General features: G+C 37.6%; 1 protein-coding gene across 6 annotated transcripts in view; it reads left to right on the forward strand.

Annotated features, from left to right (window-relative positions):
- LOC115215664 (85/88 kDa calcium-independent phospholipase A2) overlaps nucleotides 1-27165 on the forward strand; it is a 100144-nt gene that overhangs the window by 22784 nt on the left and 50195 nt on the right. For 4 of the 6 annotated variants that reach the window (XR_005000612.1, XR_005000611.1, XM_029784924.2 and 1 more), the window contains exons 2-5: nucleotides 12273-12391; nucleotides 16564-16659; nucleotides 23648-23863; nucleotides 26777-26951. Coding sequence is in view for 4 of the 6 variants with exons in the window: in XM_029784924.2 (XP_029640784.1) it covers nucleotides 12306-12391; nucleotides 16564-16659; nucleotides 23648-23863; nucleotides 26777-26951 (573 nt within the window). In the remaining 2 variants the exon portion in view is untranslated. Of the gene's footprint in view, nucleotides 1-11585; nucleotides 11596-12272; nucleotides 12392-16563; nucleotides 16660-23647; nucleotides 23864-26776; nucleotides 26952-27165 lie in introns of those variants that run through there. The other 2 variants (XM_036505843.1, XM_036505844.1) reach the window with 2 other exon arrangements.

Below are 27165 nucleotides of genomic sequence, written 5' to 3' on the forward strand. Positions count from 1 at the left end.
TATCAAGAAATGTCACATCACTAATTTGAACTCAATATCTTCTTGCTAAGATGCAGAAGGTAAACATTCACATAAGGATACACATGCTCACACACACGTATACATATGTATATGTCTCTATATGTGTGTGCATATGTATATATATTATATATACACACACACATATGCACACAATTGGCTTCTGTGCAATTTCTGTTTGCCAATTCTATCAACCAAAACTCATTTATAGGGGCCACTTTAGGTCCTTAATCTTGCGAGTTGCAAGATGATCTTCCTAGGACTAGTATCATGAAAAAGTGTGCAGCACTCTTTATAAAGTGGTTTGCATTAGGAAGGGCATCCAGCCCTTAAAACCATGCCAAAGAAGATATTGGAACTTAATGCAGTTCTCCACCATGTCAGATCCTATCAAACCATCCAACTCATGCCAACATGGATGACAGATGTTAAATGTTTATACATATTACCTACATAAATAAATACATACATACATATATACATGTACCGCTCTCTCTCTCTCTCTAACTGGGTAACCATGTACCTCTATGGCAACACACCTATTTCTGCCTCTCTATTTCTCTGTTACACTCTAACCTTTCATCATTTGATACTGGATCACCTCCTCTAATGCCCCCTCTGCTGTGGCAAGACACCTGCTTCTGTCTGTCTGTCTCTTTGTCACACTCTAACTTTCATCCTCTGACACAAATGCCCTGCCCCTCTCATAATTCCTAGTCTTGTGAGTTACTTGGTTACCCTGCCAGTGCTGGTTCCACGTTAAAAGTATCCAGTAACATGGTTGGTGTCTGGAAGGGCATCCAGCTGTAAAAATCTTGCCAAAGCTAACCTCGCCTGTGCTAGTATCATGCAAAAAGCACTGGGTCCATTCTGCAGACTGTTTGATGTTTGGAAAGGCATCCAAAACAAATACAAGAGCCTTGGGTAGATTTACTACTTTGCCAGCTCCTACCCATGTATACATGGGAGATGGACGTTAAATGATGATGATGATGATGATATGCTCGAGATATGAGACTAGAAAAACAGCCAACAACTGATGAAGGGTCGTTCTTTATGTTGTTTGTCTTGTTTTCCATTTGTTCAAAAGAATAGTTCATGTTCCAGGTACTCGTACTTCGTATTTTTTTATTTTACACATTTCATGACGTCCTGTGCCCACATATGCATATATATACGTATAGATGTAAGTATGTACATATACGTATGTATATATGCATATATATATATATATATATATTATATATATATATATGTATGTATGTATGTATGTATGTATGTATGTATATATGTATGTATGTATGTATGTATGTATGTATGTATGTATGTATATATGTATGTATGTATATGTATGTATATATGTATGTATATATGTATGTATATATATATGTATATATGTATGTATATATATATTGAAATATTAGTGCTAAGCAGTGTTTAGGCATAAGCAAAATATAGATTAGTTGAAATATGTTTTGTGAAGTATTTCAACTGCTAAAAGCCAAATACACTGCAGTTACCATGGATAATATATCTCTCTTATAGGGTGTTTTCACACCTTTTTACCATAAGAATGATATATTTTCAACAGTAACTGCAGTACATTATTTATATTTACCGGATATTTGTCCTCATCTTCTTTGTTGTTAAAACAATGTTTCGGCTGATATACCCTCCAGCCTTCATCAGGTGTCTTGGGGAAATTTCGAACCTGGGTTCTCATTCCTAAGGTATTTTTCGATATCATCATCATCATCGTTTACATTATTTACATTTGATGGATAGTTGTCCTCATCTTGTTTATTGTTGACTCAAAGTTTCAGCGGATATACCCTCCAGCCTTCATCAGTTGTCTTGGGCCAAATTTTGAACCTGGGTTTTCATTCCTAAGGTATTTTTCAATGTTGTTGTTGGTGGTGGTATCGTCATCGTCGTCGCCGTCATCATTGTTGTTGACTATCTGGAATTGAACTCAGAATCTTGGTGTTAGTAGCCTGTGCTCTTAACCACTACGTAATAATAACATAGAATGAGAACCCAGGTTCGAAATTTCCCCAAGACACCTGATGAAGGCTGGAGGGTATATCAGCCAAAATGTTGCGTTAACAACAAACAAGATGAGGACAAATATTTGTTAAATGTAAATAATATACATAATTCCTCATCTCTTAAATATAGAACTGTAGTAACTGCAATGTATTTGTCTTTTAGCTGTCGAAATATGTCAGAAACATATTTCAACTAACCCAAATTTTGCTTATACCTAAACACTACTTAGCACTGACTTTTCAAAATATACACACACTCACACACACATTACATACAGATAAAGGATTATTGTTTGAATACTGATTTTGCATACTACAAACAAGAGAATTCAGTACTGTATGTCAAGGGGATACATCACCTTACTTGAAAATAGATGAAGGTTTGTGACAGTTAGGACATCCAGCTGTAGAAAATGTGCCTCAATAAACAATGTCTGACCCATGCAAACATGGAAAACTTGACATTAAAACAGTGACCATAATGATGATTCATACACACACAAATACTTTTATATACATGCGTGTGTGTGTGTGTGTATTTGTGTATCGCTGATGTATAATCTTTTCTACTCTTGGCACAAGGCCCAAAACTTTTGGGGAGGGGGGCAGTCGATTAGACCAACCCTAGTACACAACTGGTACTTAATTTATTAACCCCGAAAGAATGAAAAGCAAAATCAACCTCAGCAGAATTTGAACTCAGAAACTAACAGCAGATAAAATACCTATTTCTTTACTACCCACAAGGGGCTAAACATAGAGAGGAAAAACAAGGACAGACATTATATCGACCCCAGTGCGTAACTGGTACTTATTTAATTGACCTCGAAAGGATGAAAAGCAAAGTCTACCTCGGTGGAATTTGAACTCAGAACGTAATAGCAGACGAAATATGGCTACGCATTTCGCCCAGCGTGCTAACGTTTCTGCCAGCTTTTTGCTGATGTATAATGGAAAAATATGTAAGAATCGATAAGAAACCACAAAATGTTTTTTCTTTCAAAGTTTCTTGTGACATTTGTTCTGCACCAAGTTACAGTCACTCTCTTGTCACTGTCGCCATCAGAAAATAAGTAACCTATCTATAACCAGTAACTCTGCTGTTTGTCAGTTACTGTATAATGTCAAAATATGATAGATGCATGCGTGTATATGCTAATGTATACAAAGCTCCCTTAATTAATTAATATTGTAAAAGTCATCAAATTAATGCCAAATTTAGAAACAAATTAATGAAAGAAAATGTTGGGCCACAAGAAATTCCAAGATGGAAAAAAGATTTTAGAAAATAGTTTCCAAGCAACTGCTTGATCTAAATAGCTATTTTACACTCCACTTGGCACTTCTTTGAGAACTACACTCCACTTGGCACTTCTTTGAGAACGGGGGGGAAGGGAGGGGTTAGGGTGCACTTTCTCTTTCCCCAACTGTGCTGTGCTTATGTTAAACCAAACAACCCAGAACCACCGACCCTGTGGGAGAGAACATCTTTCATTATCACACCATATGATAACTCTTGTTATTCTCTTTCACTCCAGATACACTCCTCCCCCCTCTCTTTCTCTCTTTTTTTCTCATCTTCTTCTGGAATTCTGCTGAGTATATTGTTTTTACCATTTCCCAACATCCAGTCTATTCTTTTTTAAACTCTCAGGATTGGATTTTTTGCCTCTCTCCCCCCATCCCATCAAATTTTTAGGGTTTCCAGCCCCAACTTGCAGATACATTATTTCTATTTGGGTTAAAAGGAATATTTTGCTTTTGTTTGATTGTGTATGTGTGTGTGTGTGTGTGTGCATTCATATATGTCTATGTGCATTTATAAATATATGTGTGTGTGTGACTACATAGACGTGTGAGTATATATGCTTGCATGTGTGTGTCTGTGTTTATGCAAATGTACATACATACCTCTATGTGCGTTTGTGTGTGTGTGTGTAAACAGTCATGGCTGTGTGTTTAAGAAGTTCACTTCCCAACCACATGGTTTTGAGTTCAATCCCACTGCATGGCACCTTGGGCAAGGGTCTTCTACACTAGCTCAAGACACACAAATGCCTTGTGATCAGATTTGACATACAGAAACTAAAATACAGGTGGATGAGCATGTGTTTGTATGTGTCTCCTTGTTTTCACATCATCATCATCATCACCATCATTTTAAATCCAGGTTTTGTCCCCGTTGCAGGGGTGGCTGTATCTACCTCAATGCCATAGCAACTGCCCTCACACCGTCTCGCCATCTTGCTCGGTTTTGGGTGTCCTCCCTTCTCAAGCCCAACCCTTCCAATCTCCTCCACCTGTCCCCTCCACATTTTCGTCAGTCTACCTTGCTTCCGCTGTCCATTTACCTCAAACTCTAGCACCCTCCTCAGAACATGCTCTTTGTCCCTCCTCAACACATGCCCATACCACCGCACTCCATTCTCCCTTGCCAGCCATTCCACTAATTCCTCCAACCCCAGCATCCCCATCAAGTCCTCAGTCCTCCTTTTATCAAACAGCCTCACGCCACACTTTTCTCTCACCATTTCTCTCTCGGTCCTTCTCAAAATTGCCATTTCTCTCTCCCTCAAACACCATGTCTCACTCCCATACAGCATTGTAGCTCTCACATGTGATATTAGTAAACCTACTTCATGATCAAAGAAGCAGTGTCATTCATTTCCAAACTTCCATGAAAGTGTGTCCAACCATAAGAAAAATATTACCTTTCTTGAGAGCAGGTGAGAGTTGTTAACAGGTAGAGCTTCCAGCTATAGAGAATCTGCCTTAACAAATCCTGTCTGACCCATAAAAACCTAGGAAAGTGGATATTCAAATGATGATGATGATGTCTATGTGTGCACGTGTAATGTATATACCTTTCATCTTTTACTTGATTCCATCATTGGACTGCAGCCATACCGCGGCACCATCTTGAAGGGTTTAGTCAAACAAATTGGCCCCAGTATTTATTTTCTAAGCCTGATACTTATTTTACCAGTTTCTTTTGCCAAAGTGCTAAGTTACAGGGATGTAAAAAAACCAACACTGGTTGTAAACACACACACACACATATATTCAATGGGTTTCTTTCAGTTTCCATCTTCCAAATCTACTCACATGGCTTTGGTTGGACCAAGGCTATAGTAGAAGACACTTGCCCAAGGTGCTACGCAGTGGGACTGAACCCAGATCCATCTTGTCAGGAAGCAAGCTTCTTACCACACAGCAATGCTTGCATCTATATATGTGTCTATCTTATTTTTAAATGGCAGATGTTAAAAAGTGGTTCAGGGGCCAAGCGTTTTGTGTACGGCACCTATCAAACCACTTGTTCTCAAGCAATTTGTAACTTCTGCACCAATTAAAAACAAAAGGTATATATACACTCATGATGATGATCATCATCGTTTAACATCTGCTTTCCATGCTAGCATGGGTTGGACAATTTGACTGAGGACTGGCAAACCAGATGGCTGCACCAGGCTCCAATCTGATCTGGCAGAGTTTCTACAGCTGGATGCCCTTCCTAATGCCAACCATTCCACAAGTGTAGTTGGTGCTTTTACGTGCCACCAGCACAAGGGCCAGTCAGATAGGTGTCCTCATCTTGTTTGTTGTTGCAGTTGCATCAAACACTGTTTACAAAACTGCTTTGTTGTCTTTAACAGCTTGATAAATGGTGAAATAAATTAATATTCCAACCAGGAAACCATGGGTAGCTGCATGAAAATCATGCCACACTGATGTGTGTATGTGTATATATATAAAATATAAATTAGAGGTGTTGAAACCTCTAAGGGATAGATATATCCAGAGGCACTCCTGGTGATTACCTCAGTATGTATGGTCCTTGTTATAAGGTATACAGCAGCAGGTAATTTAAAAGGTAAACTGTAGTTTAATGTATATAAGAAAATAGAGAAATATATAACAATGAGAAGTGGATCTTTGGTGTTATAAAGCCATTATTTAATTAATCAAGTAATTATTTAATTAATTAAGTAAAATGCAGCTCAGATAACAGAGTCAACAACTATTGAAAAGGTTGCAAGAACAACGAAAATTTTAGAAAAATAAATAAATGAACAGAAACTTTACCTGTGAGTGTGTTAAATATCAAGGCACTAAGAGAGAATGACTCTGCCCAGACACAACAAAATATGCTTCAACACATGAACTCACATAATCTTGCAAACTAAATCCAAAAACGAAATATACATACATACATACATACACACACTTACACACATACAACAAGCTTCTTTCAATTTCCTTCTACAAGATCAAGTCACGAGGCTTTGGTCAGCCCGGGGACCATGGCTATTGTACAAGGCACTTAACCAAGGTACAACACAGTAACATTGAATCCCCAAACCATGTGGTTGAGAAGCAAACTTCTTAACTACACGGTCATGCTTGTACCTATATATTAAAATCGTCAATGAAATTGTGTGGTCATAAGGAAATATTACTTTATTTGGAAACAGGTAAGGGTTTCTGCCATGGAAAATCTGCCTCAACAAATTCTCTCTGAGCCATACAAGCATACAAAAGTGGACAATAAACCAATGATGAGGATTGAGGTGTGTTTTATATATTAATACGCACAATGTATGTATAAATAGGAGTTATTTATGCATTTAACTTTAACTAAAGAAGCCCTCAATGCATAGGGTATTTATTTTCACACAAGAGAAAGATTGAGAATTGTTAAAACAATAGGTGTGTGTGTGTGTGTGTGTTACATTAGTAGTTTGACATCTGGAAGTAGCAATTTCTCACTTAAGCACAACACCACTGACTTGTAAATGGTAGGGCTTCTTTGCTAATTGAATTTTAGCCTCACTGCATTACTAAGACTCTCTTCCAAAAGAACCCCAGTGGAATTTGAGCACTTAACACACACAAAAAAAAGGTACCTAAGTAACTTAATACTACAACAAGATGTTTACTCTGGAACTGTCTGAGACTGTCTCTGACACACTGGTTCCACCAACATCTGGATTTAATCGGTGATATCAGCAGTTGTTGAGGAAATTTTAATTCACTTTTTCTTTTCATTTTTTTTTGTGTTCTTGACACAAAGGTGTCAAGAACAACATGTTTGGTGACTTCACTGATTCCAAAGAAATTTGGTTAATCTAAACTGAGAAGATTCTCACACAATTGTGCTGCCTTTAACAATAGACTTTTTACTTTTTATTTATGCATGTAGAATTAACCGTTTATGAAGCCAAGAAGAAAACTATTTTGTTTTCCTTTTGTCTTGTTTTGTATCAGTTCATATGTAAAATGTGAATGTTTTCAGAATCCCTAGGAGGCATTCTTAAGTAGAAGTTGTTAGCTCCAATCAGGGTTTTATAGCATTACGTGAACGAGAGATAATTCTACCCCCAATGCTTGATAATATGCCAGTCTTTGACTGGTAACAATTAGTATTATTATCTGATATATAATAGAAATACTTCCTTGGTCTACTGGGGAGTTTGAAGGACCACTGGTGTTTAAGTGTGTGGGAGATTAATCTTCTCTGGATGAGATACTGGCTTATTGCAGCTAATACTTCTCAGATGATTGTGTTTACTGAACTGAACTGTGGTGAGGTAGAATAAACCGTTCTGTTCAGGAATGTGACAAAACACCCGCAGTAGATTTGAACATTAAACCTCTGAGTTAGTATACTTATGTGTTATCCATCCAGCCATCTCATCTCTTTCGATAATCATTTGTTGATAACTGTTCTTCATTGACAGCTAGCTGAACCAAGGGAATGTAGAATAAAGTGTTCTACACAGATATGCAGCAAAACTTGGAAGAAGCTTTAATACCTCTCAAAGTAATGCTGAATGGTTCCATATTTTCTACAGTCAGACACCCTTCCTAATGCCAACCACTTCACAATGTGCTGGGTGCTTTTTTTTTTTTGTAACACCAGCACTCATTAGGCTGTTATGCAACTTGCAAGACTGAGATAATTTTCAACTGAGTGAGGCCACAATAGAGACAGGCAGCTTTATGCTATGAGTTGAGAAATTATACATTCACATCAATGGAAATTGTAGCTGTGATACCAGTGCCGGTGGCACATAAGAGAACCATCCGAACGTGGCCATTGCCAGCGCCGCCCCAACTGGATTCCATGCCGGTGGCACGTAAAAAGCACCATCCGATCGTGGCCATTGCCAGCCTCGCCTGGCCTCCGTGCCGGTGGCATGTAAAAAGCACCATCCAATCGTGGCCGTTTGCCAGCCTCGTCTGGCACCTGTGCCGGTGGCACGTAAAAAGCACCCACTACACTCATGAAGTGGTTGGCGTTAGGAAGGGCATCCAGCCGTAGAAACATTGCCAGATCAGACTGGGCCTGGTGCAGCCTTCTGGCTTCCCAGACCCCAGTTGAACCATCCAACCCATGCCAGCATGGAAAGCGGACACTAAACGATGATGATGATGATGATGCACACACACACGTATATGTGTGGGGTGTGGTATATATGTCTGCATGAATGTCTGTGTATATATATGGTTTATTTGTCAGTTTACATTTTCTGTATTTACAGGTGTGATCTCAAATCATTATTAAGTATTTTTAATTCTGGACATGTACAAGTTGGAATCTAGTCTGGGACTATGTACTCAGTCCTGGTGCTAATCCACACATAGCCTCAGACATCAAACCAACCAAAGACATCATGTAGACATGAAGGTAGAGATGGGTGGAATGTGTCCATAAATCTCTTCTTTGATCTTGTACTCATGCCATGAGATGCTATGAGCCCTCATGATAATCCTGCTGTATGTACCATCATGATAATCCTGGTATATGTACAAATCAAAGTAATCTTGAAGCTCCTTCTCCACTGTTTTGGTTTTTGCCCTGTAGACAAGAATGTTCTCACCACATGCAAGGTAGGGTTTACTGCCATTGATATGTTGACCATTAGACAATATCAGACGTTTTATTTTGGAGGTTTGCACAACCTGGATGAGGACAAGAAAAACCACATTGATGTTATAAACAACTACACATGAAGTTGAGGGCCCACCAAAGCTTACAAGGGGTAGAGACTAATGACATGGTATGATGGGATAGATCTTGGTTGCAGCCTCTCAACATAGTAAAAATGGTGTTATTAGTTGCAACAGCATCAGGTGTAAGTATTCTAAGTTTATAATGCACAGGTGAAATTAATAGTTCGGAAAATTATAATCTGACTAGCAGTATCGCCCGGCGTTGCTCGGGTTTGTAAGGGAAATAACTATAAAGCATTTTTAGAGAGTTATAGCTAAAAAATAGCAAAAAAATGGGAAAAAAATGATGGTAAATTTTTTTTTGATAGTTAAAAAGGTCGAGTTGCGTCCCCTAGACCATCTGTGGTTTGTGTTTCTGATTGTCAACCCCATGTCGAATTTATCGATCTTTTTCAGAACTGGGGGAACTTTTCAAAATTTTCGCTGCGTTAGTTTTGAATTATGACATTGGGCTATGTGTGTGTCAAGTTTCATCAGAATCGGTTGAAAGCCGTGGTCAGGGTGAGGGTACAACCAAACAGACACACAGAAACACACACAGACAAACTGCCGTTTATATATAGAGAGATTAACAAACAACTAATCTTAGCCATTGAAGAGGTCTTTGTTGCAGCAGCAACAGACTGGAGCTTTTTAGATTTTTACATTTTCAAACTTAAGAATGTTGTGCTATGCAAATGATTTGATACATGGTTCAAATTGTATGAGAAGTTCTTGATTGAAAACATTTTCAGATATAGAAGAAGAAAATAAAACTGATTAAAATTCATGATGTTGAATTCTTCAACTTTAGTCTAAAATCAGCATCTTCATCTTCATTCTCTTTCAGATATTTTTTTTTCTTTACTTTTCTAACAGAATTCACAAATATATTTGTACTAAATGCTATCTCAAGGAATCAATTTCTCTTCTGATAAAGAATTAAATCCTAATTAATTTACTGAACTATGAAGAAGCGTCACCGTTTCTTAATTCTTTAGATCCTCTATTTTTACTAAAATTATATAGTTTTTGTTATTATTGTTCTTATTCTTTCTGCAGCTATAAATAAGATCAATGAGTTTAGTGTGTGTGTGTTTGTGTGTGTGTTTGTGTGTGTGTGTGTGTGTGTGTTTGTGTGTGTATGTGTGTGTGTGTGTGTGTGTGTGTGTGTGTGTGTGTGTGTGTGAAGAAATTCTATAAATGTCTTTAACAATACAGGAAAGTAAATCAAATCCAGTATCAACTTGAAGAATGGTAAAGTTTTTAATGCCATGCTTTGATCTGTAAGCATTTTCTTGGCTCTTTAACAATTTTTCTTTTCTTTTTTCCTTTTTTTTTTTGCTTTTTCCAGCTAAAGTTAAAATTTCTTGTTTGTCGTTTTGTTTCCTGTTGTTGTTCTTTTTTTTTTTTTTGCTAAATTGATTTTTCTCCTTCAAATCCTACTTTTCCGTTTATTTGCTGTCATGATTTGTGACAAAATACTGTTATTTGTTAAATGAACTGGATGCCCTCAAATCCAATTGTCTTTTATCTTTGTTATATATACAACACACACTCAAGCACATATGTATATACATATGTATGTACATACACACACACACGTTTGTATTTAAATTTATTAGAAATTTTAAAAGGCAAAACAATCAAAAACATTACGGATTTTAGCTTTGTTTAAATCTGGGTGGGAGGGGAGCTTTAGCAATTTTTTACTGATTCATCTTGGATTTTTGCTATGAAATCATTTCACTCACTACACTAATTTCTATTAGCTTCAGAGAGAAAGAGAGTGAGAGAGAGAGGGAGAGAGAGACAGAGAGATAGCAAGATTGCATGTGTGTAGATGAGGTACTTCATTGTTAAGGGATTGGATAACTAAACATAAAGGTCTTCAGCCTCATATCCAGTGATGGTTATTTGCTTAGAGTGACATTATTTATCTCCTGCCTGATATTCTCTTAGCATGGCCTCAGCCTATTGGCTACAACAAGTAAAGAAAGTATACTACTGTGCATCTAACTCGGCCATAGGCGACCTTCTTCGAGGGGTGGGCCAAATGAGACATCGCTCATCATAAGGTGAGCTTTACTACTAAAAAATTTCAAGGTAATTTTTTTGTGGGTGTGCCATTCAAAATTTGCCATGTCTGATCTAACTGCAGGAAATAGATTATAGATTTTCAATGACTTATTCTTATTTCATACAAATAAGCAGTACTGATTCTCACCTGCTGTTCATTACATTTATTAATAGCAATTTTCTGGACATGAATATGTTTCATTGTCCTCTTTTCAGCTACTCCCACCCACCCATATATAATTTGGGGTAGCCATGTATTTCCTCTACAGCACCTGACTTAAAGCCACCTCCCTCTTTGTTAGAAGGCTTTTCTATGTTTTTGTTTTTTCCGGAAAAACAGAAAAGCCATTGGAAAACTGATTATAGCAGTGACTCCATCAATTCCTAGGGATGTCTGAAGAAGGAATTTTATTCCGAAATATCATATTAGACTATGGATGATTAAATTATAACGGTTATTATAATGTATTGTTGTGCCATTCAGAACATTTTATTCTTTACAAACAATACACAATGCTTCAAGTGAACTACAATACTCTATTATTATCATTATTATTATTATTATTATTATTATTATTATTACTATTATTATTATTATTATTATTATTATTATTATTATTTGAAATTCCCCCAAGACACCTGATGAAGGCTGGAGAGTATATCAGCCAAGACGTGTTAACAACAAACAAGATAACAAATATCCATCAAATGTAAACAATGTACATAATTCCTCATCTCTCAAATATAGAACTTACTCGTCGAAGTATTCCTTGCTCGAGAGTTTTTTAATCCTTTCAACTCCACACCACTTGAATGCAGTGGTGTTGGTACCTTACTCTTCTTTGAGATGCTGCAGACATTCCAGAGGAATCTGAAGTGGATTTTGTTCTTTTTCTTTTTAGATATTTTGATCATAGCACATCCCAGTCTCACCACTGTACAGAAATACGGTTAGAACAACTGTCTGTTACAGATATTGATGTCTTCAGGCTATGGGAGACTCCTTGCAATTTGTTCTCACCACTACATTATACAACATGCATTGAGCTTGTTTGCTTTGTTCTCTTGTACTACAAATTAAAAACAAGCAGTATATATATATATATGTATTTATTTATTTATTTATTCCAGGGATCTGAATGTTTTAAATGAGAATTATTCAAAATGGTTGAAATATTCAAGAACTTGGTGGGTACTCTAATCCGAGGACCGTATCATGTACAGATTGTGAACACTTCAGATTACAATAAGTATAATCTATATTTCCATCTTCAGTATTTTTCATAAATGTTTGTAAAAAAAAAAGTGGATATGTTTCTGCATGTTTGTCTTCTGCTTCCCTCATTTTTTTTTTTTCATTTTATTATTATTTCATATATGCACAACAGATTAGACTCTTATTACAGAAAAATTTCTAACCTCAGTCTACAACAAGTAACCTTAGATGCCAAGAACCCTCTCAAGTATCCTAGCTGTCTCTAATAACACTGTTTTCTGGAGCTGCACCAAACTGGGTTTTATGCCTATTTCCTCTATCCATCAGATCAAATCTTTAGGGATAGTTCCCAATGCACCCATAACTACAGGGATACGTTTTAACCACATATCTTCCATAGTCTCTGTAACTCAATAATGAAATCCTGGTACTTTGCTATTTTCTCTATACCTCTCATACTTACTTTCTCATCATTTTGGGACTGTAAAATCAATTATCTGGCACTTTCTATTCTCTTTGTCTACTACTTCCAATCAGACCTTCTAGCTTCTATTACTCTGTCCGTCTAAATGTTAAGATCCCACAACATCTTATAGTTCTTACTTTCATCATCATCATCATCATTATTGAGTGAGAGAGCAGTGTATCAAAGTGGCCCTCAGGTACAAATATACGAAACCTAATATACCCACCGTGACTACCCGTCTGATAAGAGTACACCAGGCACATACATTATGACCATATGTTCAAGACATGGTGATCTTATAAACTACACATCACCTTGCATGTTGGACCCAGTTAGAATTTTCTTCAGGTTGAGTAGTCCATCCTTCTCAAAAGGTCCCTGAATAAGGGCTGTTTAACGATGTTGAACAAAGCGCCAATGTTTCCAGAGGTGAATTATTCAAACCCCAAAGAATCCCTCTCAACACATGGCTATGATGCTCCCCCACTACTTCTGCTTATGATCAGAGATGCATGTATTGTCAGCCACTAAGGGACATACTCAACTGGTTACAGTCAAGCAACTGACAAGCAAATCTGTGGTATTGAGCAGAATATTTACCTTAGCACATCTTTTTATAGCAAGACAAAACATATACATGATAACTCTTCCAATCAGTTAAGATCAGAAGCCATGAGAACCAGTGCCAGGTACTGCATCAGGGCATTTTTTTTTTTTTGTTATTATTAAGGCAGCGAGCTGGCAGAAACATTAGCATGCCGGGCAAAATGCTTAGCGGTATTCCGTCTACTGTTACGTTCTGAATTCAAATTCCACCAAGGTCGACTTTGCCTTTCATTCTTTCAGAGTTGATAAATTAAGTACCAGTTACAGCCTGGAGTCAATGTAATCGACTTAATCCCTTTGTCTGTCCTTGTTTGATCCCTCTATGTTTGGTCCCTTTTGGGCAATAACGAAATAAGAAACTTTAGTGTGCTGGACAAAGTGCATAGTGGTATTTCACCTATTGCTACATTCTAAGTTCAAATTCCACCGAGGTGGACTTTACCTTTCATCCTTTCAGGATCAATAAATTAAGTAACAGTTGAGCATTGGAGTCAATGTAATTGACTACCCCCTCCCCCAAATTTCAGGTCTTATGCTTATTATAGAAAAGATTGTTGTTGTTGTTGTTTCTGCTGCTGTTGTTGTTTTTGTTGTTGTTGTTGTTGTTATTAAGGCGACGAGCTGGCAGAATCGTTAGCATGCTGGCTGAAATGCTTTGCAGTATTTCACCCCATCGCTCTGTTCTGAGTTCAAATTCCACTGAAGTCAACTTTGCCTTTTGTCCTTTCAGGGTCAATAATATAAGTACCAATTGCATAATAGGGTCACTGTAATCGACTCATCCCTTCTCCCGAAATTGCTACCCTTGTGGCAAAATTTGAAACCATTATCATTATTATTATTCCTTCGTAACACAGTGTAGGTAAAAATGCACCGGAGTCTTTAGCCATCTATCAAGTCACAACAAGGGCCTCAGACAGATGATACTTTCCTTAAGATGTGTGCTGTGCCCAATAAGGCTGCTTTTTGCAAGACATCAATCTTGCATGGGATTTCCAGTTGCCTTAAGAAGTCTTGAAGCTTCAATGAGATTGAGCCCAACATTCAGATCACCACTGGTATCACCTTTACATTACCCTCTCGCATTCCATACAGTCTTGCCATTTCCGGAGTACTTGGTGATTTTTTCAACCTCTTTACTCACAACATACATGTCATTTGATATGGCTACATCAATATTATTATTATTATGTTACTATTGTGAAGGCTCATGGCTCAGTGATTAGAGCATTGAGCTTATGATTGTGAGGTTGTGAGTTCGATTCCCGGACCAGACTGCATGTTGTGTTCTTGAGCAAGACACTTTATTTCATGTTGCTCCAGTTCACTCAGCTGTAGAAATGAGCTGTGACATCACTGGTGCCAAGCAGTATCGGCCTTCTTTGCCTTTCCCTTGGGTAACATTGGTGGCATGGAGAGCGGAGGCTGGTATGCATGGGCGTAACTTTCTAGGTGCAATCTCATGGTCATTCATGACCGAAGGGGGTCACACACATGTTACTATTTTTCCACTGTAAAAGCAACTTATATATAATGCTGATGTTGTTTGGATGTTTTTGAAAACAATTCAGATTCTTAAAACTAATTTGTCTTCTGAGACATGGTTCTCTTGGCTGGATGCTCTTCCTGTCACCAACTATTTCATAGCATGGACTGCTGGCACTGTATTGTGCCACTGTGCCACCAACCCGAGAAAAAGTTGTCAGGATTTTATCCAGAGTTACTAGTCTGCTCGATGGGCTGCCTTTTCCATAACCCATGTCTTCCCCACTCCATGCAGAGTTGCTGGCTTCTTAGTTAGGCCACCTGCACTGTGGCTGAGAAACCAAGTTTTCCCCCAGTTGCTGTGAAGGGTACTCTTAGTGTGGATGTTGGAAATATGGAGTCGTTAGAGTAGATTGAGATGTTTGTTTCATCATCGTCGTCATTACATCATTGTCATTACCCCAACCATCATCACCACCACCACCACCTTCATCATTGTCATCACCACCACTACCATCATCATCATCACCATCATTACCATCACCATCATTACCACCACCACCACCATTATCATTGCCACCACCACACACCACCATCATCATCATCATCAAGCATTATCTAGTCTCAGCCGATTGCCACTTTCGTCTTTCATGCAACAACCATGTACATTCTCTGTATTTTAAGTCTGTCCAATTTTCAGTATTACCCATCCATGTAATTCTTGATTCCCCCACCCTAACCCCGTCACCCTTTTTTTCTTTCCCATTCATTTTGTTACCTATTATTAATTCCCTATCAGGCATTTATTTCTAATTAAGCATCCAAAATATTTTTGTTTTCTTTTGTTGTTGACTAACAAAACTTTCTTAGTTTCTCCCATTCTTGGTACTTAGTCGTGCATGAGACACGACAGACAAGGAGTTTGTGTACAGACTCTTTATAAACACTAATTTAATTGGATGAAACAAACAGGGACACTTCAGTGAGGGGTTAACCTGGTCATCCAGATGATGACAGATATGTGCTTGAATACCTGCAGGGGATTCTGTGCACATTTTTTTCTCTCTCAGATTTATCCACGTAACCTGTCTATTTTAAGCTTTATTTATAGGAAAATCAATCACTTAGTTTTAGATTCATTTCTACTGTGTGGCACTTTGGGTGAGCTGGCAGAAATGTTAGCATGCCAGACGAAATGCTTAGCGGCAGTGGAGTTCAAATTCAGATGGCTGCACTAATATATATATATATATCTATATTAGTGCAGCCATCTGGCTCGCCTGTCCTCAGTTAAACGATGGTGATGAGGATATATATATAGAGAGAGAGAGAAAGAAATGTATACAGTAATCCCTTGACTATTGTAGGTATTATATTCTCAAACCCCCGTGATAGGTGAAAGTCTGCAAAGTAGAACCATTGTATATTTTTTTTAAATTATTTTTATAATTTCTATATATTTATTTTATTATAAATGCAAAACAACACCATGGATGAATCAACGTAAGCTTAAATAATAAACTGCAATAGGTGAATTGCGATAGGAGAACCACGAAATGGTGAAGGATTACTTTATACAAATATATATAGATATATGCATGTAGCACTGTTTTATGTTTGTATATATATATATATATTTCCATTTTCAGTCAAGTTTTGAGTGATCCCCCACTCTACCTCTACAAAGAAAGATCTACATTCCATGCTATTTTGAAATTACCAAAGTCTAGCTCAAAAGTTTTCAGGTAACTATCAGCATCCTCATCTTTTTCTTCCACTATTGTTGTTGTTGTTGTTGTTGTTGGAATTCCTCTTTTGCCATCATTGTCTTATTCTTTCCTTCTTTTTCTCTACCAACCACTTGCAAAATGGAACAATACAATTGCTGTTAAAAATGGGGTGATGCAAGGAGACATCATTAGCCCAACACTGTTTTTAATCTCTAAATCACTGTTTTTAATCCTGTAACCCTCAGGTCTGTAATGTCTTCATCACACAACTGGCAGGGTGTGGACTTGTGGAGCTTTTCAAATCAAAGCCTTAGCCATTTGCTCTTAGTAATCAGAGATCTGCTTTACACTAGCATGTGTCAACAAGCTACACATCCAGAAAGTGACCTGCAGGAGATTATGGATAGATTTTCAGGCGCCAAAACTGAAATGAGACTTTTGATAAGTTTGTAGAAAAATATAAATTGTGTTTTCACTCTTGGCTCTGGGAATCCTTACTATATAGGCCATCAATATTAGGGTGCAGCACTCACAGGAATGGGGAGGCACAGTACAGCTTTTGGTGGGATGGGAGCTCAACTGGCATCATGGATATGTGTGTGTGTGCATGGAAGATGGGCGTTAAACAGTGATGATGATGAAGATATATCTGAGATATATTCATACTTAGACATTATTGTGTGATTGAGAAGCTTGCTTTCCAACCATGCAGTTTTGGTTTATCCCCACTAAAGGTACCATGCACAAACGACTTCTACTTTAGCCTTGCAGCAACCAAAGCTTTGTCAGTGGGCTTTGTAGACAGAAGCTGGAAGAAGTCCTTGTTGTGTGTGTGTGTGTGTATTCTTTTATTCTTTTACTTGTTTCAGTCATTTGACTGTGGCCATGCTGGAGCACTGCTTTTAGTCGAACAAAACAAACCCTAGGACTTATTCTTTGTAACTCTGGTACTTATTCTATCGGGCTCTTTTGCTGAACTGCTAAATTATGGGGATGTAAACACACCAGCATCAGTTGTCAAGTGATGGTGAGGGGACAAACACATACACAAACACACACGTGCACACACACATATATATATATATATACATGATGGGCTTCTTTCAGTTTCCGTCTACCAAATCTACTCACAAGGCTTTATTCGGCCTAAGGCTATAGTAGAATACACTTGCCCAAGGTGCCACACAGTGGAACTGAACCTGGAACCATGTGGTTGGTGAACAAGCTACTTACCACACAATCACTCCTGCGCCTATGTATATACTCCTGTCCTGATATCATGTGATGGTTACAAATGTGCATCATTGTCATACAAGTGATGATGTTCATTTCTAATTTTCTATGAAAAATATGTTTGGCCATAGTGAAATATTACCTTGCCTGGAAATAGGAGATAGTTGGTAGTTAGAAGAGCATCCAGCTGCAGTAGAAACTCTGTCTGACTCCTGCTTGTGTGTATGTATATATCTATCTATACATATATGTGTGTGTTTGTGCATGTGTGTGTATAGAATGTTAAGGAGAACATTGTACGAAATGTGAGTCCTGAATAATATACTTTCTGATGAAGGAGGCAGTATCCAATTTTGGGAGTGAAAATACCCTTAAAATTTACAGATTACTGTGCCCCTGAAACAGCAGTAAAAAGATTACCACCAACAATTTATCTAAACAGGATTACCTATTTTCTGGGAATATTTACATATATCTTTTGAAAAATTCAATCTCAACACTATGATTTTCCTTTATTCACTCTTTTTCTTAGACTTTATTCCCCCTTTCATAAGGGCATATTTATTCTTAACTAATTTTTACAACATTATTTAATACAACTGTAATTCTAAATGTTTCCATACATATCTTTATACATCTACACTTTTATAACTTAATCCCATTCATCTATTTAATTATGTATGTTAAATTTTTATATATTTATGTATTCATAGATTTTTAATATATTTTAATATTTTAATGACCGATACATTTGTATATTTAAAAACTGATGTACATCGACGCATGGTGCAATATATGTTTATATAAATTGTTGAACCTATTAGAATTCTCTTTAACATTTTTTATATCTTCTGTCTCAGGCTTTTATTTGAGCACTTCAAACTACTGCCTATACAATACACAAAGAAATCTTACTATATATATATATATATATATATGTATATATATATATATATATACACACACACATGCACACACAAACACACTAAGTAGTGTGTTTATGAGGCTTGTGTCATTATGTGACTTCTTAATATCAGTGAAACATAGACAACCCATCAAAGACATGCAAGAGGGCTTCAACTTTCTACCAAAAATGCTTGAAGTATTTATTATTGCCATTGAGCATGATATAGTAAGGCTTCAATGACCTGAACATCAAAAGACACCTCCTATAAAGAAGATGGAACTGGGCTGGTCATGTGTCTTGTGTAAATGGCTATTGAAATTAATGTTAATAGCATTTTGAGAGGACTAAGCATAAGCTGTTGAGGTCTGACCTAAGAAAATTAGGAATTGTGATCAAGAACTGGGAAGAAATTGCAGAGAGCCATATGGCATGGAGAAAGCGTATTTATGATGGGGGAGTGAGAAATGGTGGTCGATAGTACATCCCTTGTACATTACTTTTTGCAATTAGCAGCATGGACAACATACAACTCGGCTCAGAGTGTGCTCCAAATGAAGACTTGATATGCACTCTCTGCTGTTGTATCCTTCTGCCTGGGATTTGGGATTCAGTAAGCGTATAAAGTTGTGTGCAAGGTTGTCAAGCGCGTATTAGTGGCCAACCTGTATGTCAGGTCTGCTGGTTAAAGTCAGCTAAACAAGGCACATTATTGTCACATACCTTAGTAATTATACATAGTGAAGTTATTCAGGTGTGAAGTTTGAAACTGAATTTGTAGGTCAGCTGCAAAATTTTTAAAAAGCTACTTCATGCAATATGTGAGGAAGTTAATGCCTCATAAAGTGAAAAGAAAGACTGGCAGTAGGAACAGTTTGTCCCAGGAGCAAATTGACAACCACCTTAAATACATATTGCATGTGTATACGTATATTCTTTTCTTTTATTCTGTTACTTGTTTCAGTCATTAGACTGGCCATTCTGGAGTATCACTTTTAGTTGAGCAAATCTATCCCGGGACTTATTCTTTGTAAGCCTGGTATTTATTCTATCGGTCTCTTTTGCTGAACCACTAAATTATGGGGATGTAAATGTACCAGCATCATTTGTCAAGCCATGTTTTGTGGGGACAAACATATACACAGACATATGTGTGTATATATATATATATATATATATATATATATATATATATATATATATATACATATACTCACAAGGCTTTGGTCAGCCCAAGGCTATAGTAAAAGACAGTTGCCAAAGGTACCACACAGTGGGACTGAACCCAGAACCATGTGGTTGGTAAGCAAGCTACTTAACACACAGCCACTCTTACGCTTAACAGCCACTCTTGCGCCTGTATATTCAATACAGGGAAAAACAATTTCCTTTATAGGGATGGAAAAAACATCCAATTTTCCACTGGCTTTTCAGTAAATACCCAATATGGCAGAGAAAATCTTTTCACAATTCAAAAGGGTATATGTATATATAAGAATGAATGTTTTTATATATAATGAACGTGAAATACAGGAAGGGACGAACACGGAACACAGACAAATCATTCGAAGCCTTCAATCTTCAGTCAGACACCGAATCATCATAGCAAATTTCGGCTGTTCAATTCTGATATTTGCTCCAACTCGGCCAGCCCCAAGAAAAAAAACTAAGCTGTAAGCATTAGATTTCTTGGTAGAAGACAGGAATGTGAATGCACAAGACGGATGTGAATACAAGAGACGAAAACGAAATTGAAAACAGTAATGAATAAACAAAATATATATAACGGTGGTTGTCATACGACTTTAGACCAAATGAGACAGAAACAACAACAACATAGCTGGCGTAGAAATAATTACCGTTTCGGTAGCGGGGACACATGTTGGTCGAGATACGAAGGCCAACAGAATGGTTTAAGAAGCAGCAGGTCGCAGGAGAGAGAGAGAAAGAGAGACAGAGAGAGAGGGAATCAAAGAGGGTGGAAGGCAGGGGACAGAATCAGTGACCAAGAGAAAAGGAGAAAGAAGGGATTAAGGAGGAGGGGAGGAGGATGGGAGGAAGAGAGGGGAAGAATCGGAGGGCGCCAAAAAGTTTGGTGAAGAAGCAATGGCGGGCAGGAAAAACAGTGTGTATAGAAGTCGTGCAGGGTTTAAAATTGGACAAACAAACGGGGGGGTGCACGTAACGCCGCAATAATATAAGAATGAATGTTTTTATATATAATGAACGTGAAACACAGGAAGGGACGAACACGGAACACAGACAAATCATTCGAAGCCTTCAATCTTCAGTCAGACACCGAATCATCATAGCAAATTTCGGCTGTTCAATTCTGATATTTGCTCCAACTCGGCCAGCCCCAAGAAAAAAAACTAAGCTGTAAGCATTAGATTTCTTGGTAGAAGACAGGAATGTGAACGCACAAGACGGATGTGAATACAAGAGACGAAAACGAAATTGAAAACAGTAATGAATAAACAAAATATATATAACGGTGGTTGTCATACGACTTTAGACCAAATGAGACAAAAACAACAACAACAACACACACACAAAAATTAAAAGAAAATGGTGATTTATGATTGACATATTTTAAATATAATTTATTAACATAATGTTATATTACAAAGGTGGTAAGCTGGCAGAAATGTTAGCACACCGGGCAAAATGCTTAGCGGTATTTCGTCTGTCTTTATGTTCTGAGTTCAAATTCTGCCGAGGTTGACTTTGCCTTTCATCTTTTGGGGTTGATAAATTAAATACCAGTTGTGTACTGGGATCGATCTAATCAATTGCCCCCCCCCTTCCCAAAAATTTCAGGCCATGTGCCTAGAATAGAAAAAAAAATAATATTATATTACAATAAATATAACATAATATGAATAGAAATGCAAATGTTAATCCTACAAATTGTTTTGATTAATATTTTAATTTTTTATATTAGATTTTTAAATTATTGATGCTCATGCTTACAAATATATTTTAATAGTCTTTGCTTGGATTTGACCATCCTTCCATGTAATTTTGTCTAATTTTGTCAAATATTTCCCTGAGCAGATTCATACCCCAAAATATGAATTGAGATAATTTTGAGGATTAATATTTGTATTTCTAGTCATATTATGTTAATAAATTATATTTAAAATATGTCAATTGTAAATCTCAGTTTTTGTGTATATATATATATCATCATCATCATCATCATCATTTAGCGTCCGTTTTCCATGCTAGCATGGGTTGGACGGTTCTACTGGGGTCTGTGAAGCCAGAAGGCTTCATCAGGCCCAGTCAAATCTGGCAGTGTTTCTACGGCTGGATGCCCTTCCTAACACCAACCACTCCGTGAGTGTAGTGGGTGCTTTTTACGTGCCACCCGCACTGGTGCCAGACAGAGCTGGCAAACGGCCACGAACGGATGGTGCTTTTTATGTGCCACCGGCACGAGGGCCAGGCGAGGCTGGCAACGGACACGAAACGGGGCGGTGCTGGCAACGGTCGCGAAACGGAAAGTTCTCTTACATGCCACGGCACTGGTAACACATCTGCAATTTCCATTGATCGATTTCCATTGATCGATTTCGATTCTGATCCTCACTGCCTCAATGGGTCTTCACAAGCAGAGTTTCGACATGCCACCGGCACTGGTAGCACATCCGCAATTTCCATTGATCGATTTCGATTCTGATCCTCACTTGCCTCAACACGTCTTCACAAGTAGAGTTTTGTGTCCCAAGAAGGGAAGGTATGCATACGTAGGCTGGCTCCATCCCATGTAGAAGGCCACGGGTTGTGGACTCACTTGTCCTGCCGGGTCTTCTCGCGCACAGCACACTTCCAGAGGTCTCGGTCTCTAGTCATTTCCTCAGTGAGACCTAAAGTTCGAAGGTCGTGCTTCACCACCTCGTCCCAGGTTTTCCTGGGTCTGCCTCTTCCACAGGTTCCCTATATATATACACATAAACACAGGAATGGCTGTGTGGTAAGAAGCTTGCTTCCCAACCACATTGTCCTGGGTTCAGCAATCTTGGGTAAGTGTCCTCTACTATAGCCTCAGGCTGATCAAAGCCTTTTGTGTGGATTTGGTAGACAGAAACTGAAAGAAGCCTGTTGTATATGGCTAAGATCAAGGTCTAATATCTACTCTTAACAGTTAAATATATATATATATATGTTTAGTAAATCCAAAAATGCGAAGAACAAGCACAAGAAAACAACAATGCGAGGAATTGGTACATGTAAACTATTAGCAGATGCTCAGGAACGGAAGGAAAGGTGGTTTTATGTTTCGAGCAAAGTGTTTCTTCAGAAACAGGTGTCACAGGAAATTCCAGTAGGAAAGGAAGATAGAGGGAAAAAAATCGCCAACGATTCACATGTGGTTACATTTTGTGGTGATATATGTGTGTGTATATGTCCGTGTGTCTGAGTTTATCCCTCCACTATCGCCTGGCAACCAGTATTGGTGTGTTTATGTCCCCGTAACTTAGTTGTTCGGCAAAAGACACCAATAGAATAAGTACTAGGCTTACAAGGAATAAGTCCTGGGGGTCGATTTGTTCAACTAAAGGGTAGTGCTCCAGCATGGCCATAGTCAAAATGACTGAAACGAATAAAAGAATACAGAATATTACTATATGCAGCTTTAGTTTAACCTTAACAGTATTTAAAGAACTACAGTCATGTGTAATGGTCATTTTGCCTCCCTTCAGAGTTCAAATTCTTCTGAGGTCAACTTTTGTCCTACATTATATCAGATTCAATAAAGTAAATTTTGAGTTAAGCACTATCAACACTCTCTCTGCTCTAAAAATTACTGACCATGAGACAAAATTAGAAAGAATTGCCATTTTCCTTCTATGATTTCAGTTTGTTCTGTTTGAGAGAAGAAGGAGAAGCATTTGTAGTATTCAATTCCTTCCGGCAACGCCTGGCTAAACTGATTATTCCAGTTCCTCCCGACCTTGATTGCAAACTATTAAAAACTATCTGTGACTGCTTAAGGGAGAACCCATTATGGTCGACTGCCCATATAGCAGCTTATGTAGGCTATGAAGATGCTTTCAAGAATGTGGATGTCTTAAGGTAATTATATTTCTGGCCTTTTCCAGGAATTCTTTTCACTTTTCCATGTTGTCATTATATTGTCATCGCCATTAATCATTATCATCATCAGTTTCAGTGTCATTGTGATCATTATTACTTACCATTGTCATTATTTTGTCATCATTCTCACCAACAGCATCATTATCATCATACTGTCAACACTATCATTGTCTTCATTATCACTGACACCATCTTTATTGTCATATTATCAATAGTGTTATTGTTATTATGACCACCATTCGCCATTGTTACTCTTATAACTACCATCATAGATATGTCATTGTCATTACCATAATCATCACTATCAACATCATCATCATCAACATCATGATCCTCATTATTGTTATTTCAAATGTTTGTTAAACCTTGATAGAAGCAGGTTGACCAGTTCTGTAGTAAAACTCAAGTGTATGTTCTGCTGTAGAAGGAAACCTGTTCCCTCTGTGTATGCCACTGGTCCACTGCAGTACGAACGGTCCTGCTTCCACATGCACTATTTTCATGATAAAGTTCACAAAAGCAATTAAGTTTGCATCCAATGAGAAGAGCAAATTATACATTTTTTTTTAAATTACAAGGAAAAGAGGGACTGCTCTTCAGCCTTGCAGACTGGGAAGATTGGTGTAGTTTGTAAATGCAAGCAGAGGCCTGCCCTGCCTAACAAAGCTGCACCAATAGAGGTGCCACCTCTTATAAACAGAACAGGGTCACGGGAACACAAAGTAAACATGAACCAGTGCCTGATCTGTGCACGCATCAAACTGATTGACCTCAACCAGACACACCTGTGACCCATCTTCTCACATGTGATGTCTTTGGTCATTGCTGGCAATGATGGATGACTATTATTTCTGGAGAAGAAAAAGATGGAGCAAAGATTTAGTGCAGAATCTAGCCTGATGTGTCTTAGTATATTTGATGGATTAGAGGGACAGGTTAATCTGGATTTGTGTAACTCAGGTGATGCAGGACTGTTGAGATATTGTGGCTCTCAGACTGCATTTTATTGATTTTCTTAATAGCATAAATCAACAAAATTTACACACACATTTGTTCAATTAAAGACGGTGCTCCAGCATGGCTGCAATTAAAGACTGAAACAAATAAAAGAATATGCATACTCAATGGATTTCCGTAAAATTTTGATCCAAAAGCTTCTATTCATAAGTCAGTGGTGAACATGACAAACATGAGCTTGATACAATTAGCAAAGACTTAATAATGCTTTTCTGTGGAACAAATTTACATGTCACAATGGAAACGAACCTTACTATGATAAACTTTTTAGATTCCACTCTGCATCTTGATACAAGAAGACTTAGCTCTTACCATAATCCAAATGAAGTTTTATATGAATATGGATTCTAACCACCCACCATCATTTTGCACCATAGGGTCTTTAATATATGTTGGAATATATTTCCATTATCTTTAGTTGAAACTACTTTCGGTGATGAATCTCAAAACTAAAACACAGCACCACTATGTCAAATGTAATGCTTATTTATTCACATTGTTTTGAATTTATCCTGCATTCTCTTGTAGCCTTCAGATTTCAATGAAGTAATTTTTATTTTTAGAGTAATATTTTAGGGTGGGAGTGAGAGGCCAGATCTGGCCAGTTTGAACAAGTAGAATGTTTTGGCCAGATATGGTTGGTGTAAATGCTAAAGAATTAAACCCTTTAGCATTTTTGATATTTAAGGAAACAGAGGTCAAACCCATGGAATTACTCCAAAATATCTCTGATGACAGAGCTTCACAATTTGGTTTCTGATCCTGATAATAATGAGACCAATCTTTATTATAGATTGTACTTCATTAAATGTTACACTATTTGGAGTACAGTCAGAACAACTTACTGTCCAGCATAGGTCATATGTAAATTGTTTGGAAATAAGTTTGCTTCCAAACTACATGGTCCTAGGTTCAATCCACTGCACGGCACCTTGGGCAAGTGTCTGTTACTACACCATTGTGTGTGAATTTGGTAGACAGAATCTGAAAGAAGTCTATTGTATATATATATGTATATGTATATATATATACATACATATATACACACAGACACACACACAGACATATACATATACACACATCATCATCATCATTTGATGTCTATTGTCCATGCTGGCATGAATTGGACAGTTTGACCAGGGCTAGCCAGCCAGAAGGCTGCACCAGGCTCCAGTCTGATTTGACATGGTTTCTACTGCTGGACGCCCTTCCTAATGCCAACCACTCCAAGAGTGTAATGGGTGCTTTTACATGCCACCAGCATGTGTGCCATTTGTGTGACACCAGTATCTGCCACAACTGTGATTTTACTTGGCTTAATGGGTCTTCTTCTCGAGCACAACATAATGCCAAAGGTCTTGGTCATTGCCTCTGTGAAGCCCAACACTTGAAAGGAACTCAGCCACTTTGCCTCTGTGAGGCCCAATGCTAGGTTCCCTTCACAGAGATCAGCACTTCTTTACACACACACACACACACATATATATAGTCAAATCAAATAAACAAACAATAAAATTAACAAAAACAGGCAACAAGACGACGTGCACAAGGAATGTATTAGATTGATGCTCAGTAAAAAGAGAGTTTTTAATGTTTTGAGCATAGCTCTTCATCGGAAAGGAAAAAGAGAAAAGAAGGAAAAAAAATAATCACCAACAGCATGTGTGTAGTTACAATATTCACACACACACACACACAAACCTATCTTGTAGATATGTTAACTGGGCAAATTTAAGTATTTCTATGTAGATTGTAAAAATGAACAGCCTTAATCAATTTTCAAACCTTATGGGAGGGGGGAATCTCATCAATTTGACCAGTCCCAGAGAAACAAGCTGTGTGTGTGTGTATACACTCCTCGTTTTTATTATCCAGGCACATAAATGAACAATCACAAATTACGGGTAAAACGGCTTTGATGGTTGGTGTCAAGAATAACAATTTCCAGTGTGTGAAGACGATGTTAAAGAATGGTGCAATGACAGATCTGAATGACAGAGATGGCAACACTATATTCCACTATGCCATCCACTCCAAAGAAGTTATCATGGTAATTCATCTCTTTTAATCTATCTCACTCTTTCATTTCTTCTTGTTCTTACTTTGGTCTCACTTCTCTCTCTCTCTCCTGTTTCATATATATATATATATATATATAACGAGAAGCCTTATGAAAATAAACAAAAGACGAAGGCAGGTGGAATATAAACAAACAATTGTATTAGTATGGCGCTCAGCAAGTCTTTTACGTTTCGAGTCTATGC

This window comes from Octopus sinensis, linkage group LG9 (genome assembly GCF_006345805.1).
Source record: "Octopus sinensis linkage group LG9, ASM634580v1, whole genome shotgun sequence".
Classification (NCBI taxonomy): domain Eukaryota; kingdom Metazoa; phylum Mollusca; class Cephalopoda; order Octopoda; family Octopodidae; genus Octopus; species Octopus sinensis.